Below are 6,538 nucleotides of genomic sequence, written 5' to 3'. Positions count from 1 at the left end.
GTTTTATCCTCCAGTGAATTTAGAATGATGTCATGTAGATGATTAGACAGGCTTACCTAAATATTTAAGAGGTTTTATCCTCCAGTGAATTTAGAATGATGTCATGTAGATGATTAGACAGGCTTACCTAAATATTTAAGAGGTTTTATCCTCCAGTGAATTTAGAATGATGTCATGTAGATGATTAGACAGGCTTACCTAAATATTTAAGAGATGAATAAAGTTTAATTATTCAAGTTGACTCACATATTTGTTTTCTACATATTCCGAGTTATTGCTTATCCTCCAGTGAACTCAGATTGATGACACGAATAAAGTTTAATATTCAAGTTGATTCACATATTCGTTTTCTACATATTCGAAGTTCAGGTCATCTATTTATAGAGCTACAAGCTCAATCTTGATAACTACATTATTATTTGCACAAACAAGTGGTATGGTTCTGTTATCTTTTGAAAGAGCCTCTCTAATTATTACAAGCAATACAAAGGCCTAGTATCTGTTAGAAGTAAGAACAAGATTCGAACTAACTGCAAGTAGGCATTTGAGTTATTAGGCTTACTTGGTGCATTTAATGTATGCTTTAGGGAAAAGAGCGATTATGACTTTTAATCTTACAACCGATCTGAAATCAGGCAGTGTCCAGAAGAAAACCAATAATCTCTGCCATAAAGAAAAAAAAGAAAAGAAACTGACACAGAGTTTAAACTTAATAGAAGTGTCGGCACAAGTTTGAACTAACCCAGACAACCTACTTGTAGTGTGTGCAGTGCAGTGTGCACCACAGCCAAGGCCCGTCTGTTAATATGCAGATCTAAAATGCAGTGTTCTTTGCTGAAATTTGGAAAGTGACTATATAAATGAGTTTTACATAAAGATGGACAAGAGAAGAGCTTACCTGGCATGCCTTGCATATTCACCATAATCTTCAAGCAACATCTTACCGGCCTGCTCATTGAGTGCAGATTCTGGAAATGGTTCTATCAAAAGGCATCTGACAACCTGCCATGATTTCAGCATGGGGGAAAAAAATCAGGGAGGAGCCCTATTGGGCTCTGGGAACTGCAGCCTAAAATATTTCAAGTAAACAACTTAAGTAAAGTATATGTGGATTATGAAAGTAATAACAACAGAGTAAAATCCCCGCAGAGTTGATCGGTAAGAAAAGACAAAATCGTGGATAACATAAAATGATGGAAAGAGGCATGATCTGCATAAGCAAAGTTTACCCATAGTATTTAGTAAAGCATCAATATGAAACAACATTATCTGTTGCCCAAAATTAAAGGGAACTCGAGCAGAAACCCAATCACCTACCATGGTATTCTCTTCGCGCTTGAATATTCATCCACGCTTTCATATTTGAATAATCATACATATTGGTGAGCCGTATGATGGGCAACTATCTCCTGCGGTTCGGAGAGGACTCAGCTGTTAGTAAGTAGCCCCTTGGTTTCGGGGTGGACCCTTTCACTCTATTTTATTATATACGCTTGGCGAAAAGAATGTTTTTTTAATAGACCTAGGACATGGATTCTATATGAACCAATGGATCGTGACAAGTCGTTACTACTAGCAATGCTTCCTCTTTCATTACTTCATCCTTTCCATATCCCTCTCCCTTGTTCGATCTTACTCATCAAATGGCACTGAGTTCATATCTGTAAATTCGATCATTGATAAGGTTAAAAGAAAGGGTGGGCCAATGAGAAATCATTAATAATATATAATCAAATATGATATATATATATAAATGTGAGAGAACTTCTGAGTAGAAGTCTGGACACAATTCTATATCAGAAGGCATCTTACTGCATTTCATAAGTGCCAATATGGAACTATGTAACAATTTAGACCTTTTCGGGGACATTTCAGATATTTAATAGAATAAAATCTGGTCAAGTAATCAATACAAGAACATGACAGAATAAATCTAACTGACTTGAGCAAAACGAATAAAATCAAAATTAAGTCAGTATTTAATAATCAAATAATACATAAATGTCAGAACTTCTGTGCCAAGTCTGGACACAGTTCTGTATCAATTTAGATTTTAGAGCTTTTTTGGGGGACATTTTCAGATACTTAATAGTAAAAAAAATGGTCAAGTAATCAACAAAAGGAAATGACAGAATAAAATTAACTGATGTGAGCAAATCCAATAGAATCAAAATCCAGGCAGTATAAAGAAATTCACACTTGTTTGCAATGTGACAAAACATGCAGCATTGACTGCCTTCCCCGTTTTGGTAGAATGGATAGTCTAAGTTACCCCAACACCTTGTTTAGGCTCTTGTACGCGTGCCCAACGTGTGTCATGACACTCCTAGGACAGTCCTTGAATATGACTCCGACACTCCTAGGACAATCCTTAAATATGCATACATTTGTTCAGACATGTACTCAATAATATAGGATAAATTTTCAAAATAGACCCCTTTAGGAATTTATTTTCAAAAACCAACTCATTTGAAATTTATTTGCCATTTTCGACCCGGTTTGAGCCACCTGGCTTAAACTGGGTCAAATATGACAAATAAAGTTCGAAAACTTTACGGGATTTTAAATTTAAAATCCCATGAAGTTTAGTGCCTGATTAACCACGCTGAAAACTTCACGGGATTTTAAATCCCGTGAAGTTTTCGAACTTTATTTGCCATTTTCGACCTGGTTTCAGACTGAAACCAGATCGAAAATGACAAATAAATTTCAAAGGGGTCGATTTTTAAAAATAAATTCCTAAAGGGGTCTATTTTAAAAATTCGTCCCAATAATATAATACATGTTTTAGTGTAAAACTACGCCATACATTTTTTGGACGTATATCTTGCAATTCATTAAACCTAGGTTGAGTTCGTTTCAGCCGTACTCAGTTTAGAAGTATGATTTTAAAGGGTCGTTTAGGTATCTAGTTTAGAAATGAGCGGTTTTCCAATTTATAATCTACTTATAAGTGAAACATAAAAATCTTATAGGAATTTTAGTTGTCATAACATGTGAATAAGAAAAAAAATGATCTCATGTAACATAGAAGAGAGTACAGTACGATGAAAGAAGCATATGAAAGAAAACAAAAAAAAAACTAAAATGAATTGCAGCATTAAGCACCCTTCTCCGACACTCCTTGAGCACTCCTTAAATATGCATACATTAATTTAGACATGTACTCAATAACATAATACACCTATTAGTTTAAAACTATCTCACACACTTTTTGGACGTATATCTTGAAATTCATTAAACCCAGATTAGGTTCGTTTCAGCCATACTCAGTTTAGAAGTATGATTTAAAGGGTCATTTAGGTATCTAGTTTAGAAATGAGCGGTTTTCCAATTTAAAATTTACTTTATAAATGAAACATAAAAATGTTATAGGACATACTGTATGATGAAAGAAGTATATGAAAGAAAACGGAAAAAAAAATCTAACATGAATTGCAGTGTTGAGCCCCTTTCCCATTCTAGTAGAATGTGATAGTAGCGTATGATAGAAGCATGTGAAAGAAGAAAAAACTAACATATAGAAATAAACACTTTTCTCAATCCAACATAGAAATGCAGTATTGACTGCCTTTCCTGTTCTAGTAGAATGGATAGTAGTATCTTAAGTTCTTTCAGCAGCAAATGAAAGAAGGAAAGAGAGAGGGAAAAAAAGAACGTATGAAGTATGAAATAGGAGTATGAAGTATGAAATAGGAATAAAAGTCAATCTCTGACATAGTAAAACCTTGTTGGCAGTTCATAGCCAATTAACCTTGGATTTCTCCATCACACCTAAGTACAGAATGGCAAAAAATCTCTTGAACTTACCAGCAGCACATGACGTAATCCCAGCCCAGGGTTCCAATCTTTCTTTAAAGTATTGACACAAATCTCTCCATTTGTTGCAATATTTGGGTGAAAGATTTTTGTCAGAAAGTAGCCTACAGAATATGATGAAAATGCAAATTGAGAACGACTAACAGATATTTAAGGGAAAAAATAGACAAAGAAAAGTAGTGGGTAAACCTTTTGGAGGTGACTGAGGAAACTCTCGAGATAACAAAAGCTTCATTCGAAATATACCATTCTCATATGGAGTTCCAGCTGCAATGTGAACTTTATGCCATGTATTGTTATTGGTAAAATAACTTCACACCCTAAAAACATTTGATTAGAAGGTTTACCTACCGGGACCCTCAATTTCAGCATATATGGTAGAAAAGTCATCATCATTCACAACAACTTTGATGCCTTCTGGTGGAGTCTCATGAAGAACTTTCAGTTCCTTGGCAAGTTGTTTGATAACGTTAGGTGGAAGGTTTTCATTGCTCGCCTATAAAAGGTAACAAAAGAAAAGTATGATTTAACACTAAATATGTAAGGAGTTAAAAAGGTACGACTACAGGCAAAGAGCAGTATCAAGAAACAAGCGCAAACAAGTACATACGAAGCATAAAGTTCAATTATATGATTACCATTCTAAAGGAGTCCCTTGAGATAAGTTATTTCTGCACAATCTTTTAAAAGCTTGTTCAGTTTGTGCGTACGTCAGTTATGTATAATATCAGTAGAACTCAGCTTCAGTAATTGATATTGCTCCTGCATAAATGCAAATTTAAACATGATTAGAACTTCCAAATAACATTAGACACCGATAAATAATTCTTATTCTTCAAAAAAAAAGCCATACTGAGATGTTTCCTGATTTTAGTATGAAAAAAATATAGGACAATAGGGGAACCGCATGGATACTATGTCAGGTACGGATGGTGATCACACTAGGAACTTGTCAAGTGAACTATCAGGGAAACTGTAAAGTGAGCTTCAGCTTGGAAACTCAACAATAGGAAAGCTGACGTACGTGGACTGGAATGATACACAGACTTGAAGGGCTATTATGCAAATCTTTTAAGTTCAAGGACAATTGTAAAGTGTTTGGAGTCTGTTACAAACAGTTGGAATCGGTTACAACAGTTAATTCTGTTTCTGTCTGTTTAATCCGTGAACGTTTTGTGCATGTTTTTTTTTTTGTTTCTTTGCTTTCGAGCGGGAGTATAAAGGAGAGGATTGTAAACTGTGATTGGTATGAATGAAATACAATTTTCTTTGCTTTCGAGCGGGAGTATAAAGGAGAGGATTGTAAACTGTGATTGGTATGAATGAAATACAATTGATTTCCTCTTCTCAAACTCAATCTTTGGAGAGGATTGTAAACTGTGATTGGTATGAATGAAATACAATTGATTTCCTCTTCTCAAACTCAATCTTTGCTCCCATTCTCTCTTAATTCTGTCTTCGTTCTATCTTTCAAATTCCATCAACCTCGTTTCCAGGCTCATAATGGCCAGAAGCGCAGCTAAGAGGATCAACAGAGAAGCGCGATCCTCACAATTGGTATCAGCTAGAGTCGGAGGCGGGAACTGAAGATTCCATGGCCGATCGTGAGATGGCTTCGGAGGACGAGGCGATTTAACAAGGAGCTCGTATGGAGGAGACCCTCACTCAACAGAGACTCTTCAATCAGATGGCTCACTTGGAGAAGACCCTCACTCAACAGGGAGCTCGTATGGATGAATCCCTCACTAAACAGGGAGCTCGGATGGATGAATCCCTCACTCAACAGGGGCTCATCAATAAAGAATTCCTTGCGCAATTGAGATATCTTCTCAATTGCAAGATCTCAAGAAATCCAAGAACGTGAACCTAGAAACAACAGGATCTGGTATAAGAAGTGATCAAAGGATCTGTGGTTCAGGATCAAGAAACGATCGTGGAATTCTTGAATCAACAGGTGCTGGAGCGAGGAATGACCGAAGAATCTTTAGTTCAGGTGCAAGAAGCGATCATGGACTTCTTGGACTAGGAATCAGGGATCAGATTCAGGGAAATGATCAACAAACTCAAAGAGGGTTTGAATTCTCTGGGGAGTTTCCAACAACTCCCTACTCTGGTAATCCCTTGATTCAAAAGAACTCTTTCTTCAGTAATCAGAAGTTAGTTCAACCAAAATCTTTGAGATTGGATTTTCCATCTTTTTCTGGTTCTGAGAATGTTGTTTCTTGGTTAGAACAAACTGAGCAAATTTTTTATTACTATGATATCAAGGAGGATGAGTGGGTGAAGGTCTGTTCTTTCTATTTGAGAGATGAGGCATTACAGTGGTTTAGGTGGTTCACAAAAAATCTTGAGAATTATCATTATTGGGAAGTTTTCAAAGAAGAGATCATCACCGGGTTTGGACCTAGTGAACTCCTTAGACCTTATGATGCGTTCTCCACTATGAGGCAAACATCCACAATGAGGGAATATCTGGGGAAGTTTGAGCAGACTCTAGGGCTGTTAGAGGATCAACCCTCTAAGAGACATATCTTGAAGAAATTTATAGAGGGGTTGAAAGATGAGTTGAAGTATGAAATAGCTGCTGCCAGACCCTCTTCGTTGAAGGGTGCAGTGTCTTTGGCTAAGTTGTTTGAGGACAAACAAAAAATGAGAAAAAAATTAGAGGGAATTGGAATGCTTTTAATCAAGGAAGTCCTTGGAACCGTCCCTCTCAAGG

General features: G+C 36.3%; 1 protein-coding gene across 1 annotated transcript in view; it reads right to left on the bottom strand.

The window, feature by feature from the left end:
- Window positions 1-6,538, bottom strand: part of LOC109841370 (ubiquitin-conjugating enzyme E2 22-like) — a 34,209-nt gene that overhangs the window by 7,532 nt on the left and 20,139 nt on the right. Inside the window, 5 exon segments of the mRNA XM_020410309.1 lie at window positions 899-1,002; window positions 3,811-3,923; window positions 4,009-4,086; window positions 4,171-4,315; window positions 4,458-4,581. Of these exon segments, the coding sequence (XP_020265898.1) occupies window positions 899-1,002; window positions 3,811-3,923; window positions 4,009-4,086; window positions 4,171-4,315; window positions 4,458-4,460 (443 nt within the window). The 5' untranslated portion in view covers window positions 4,461-4,581.

This window comes from Asparagus officinalis, chromosome 5 (genome assembly GCF_001876935.1).
Source record: "Asparagus officinalis chromosome 5, Aspof.V1, whole genome shotgun sequence".
Classification (NCBI taxonomy): Eukaryota; Viridiplantae; Streptophyta; class Magnoliopsida; order Asparagales; family Asparagaceae; genus Asparagus; species Asparagus officinalis.
The sequence above is the reverse complement of the archived record's forward strand: the minus strand, read 5'-3'. Positions and strand labels throughout refer to the sequence as shown.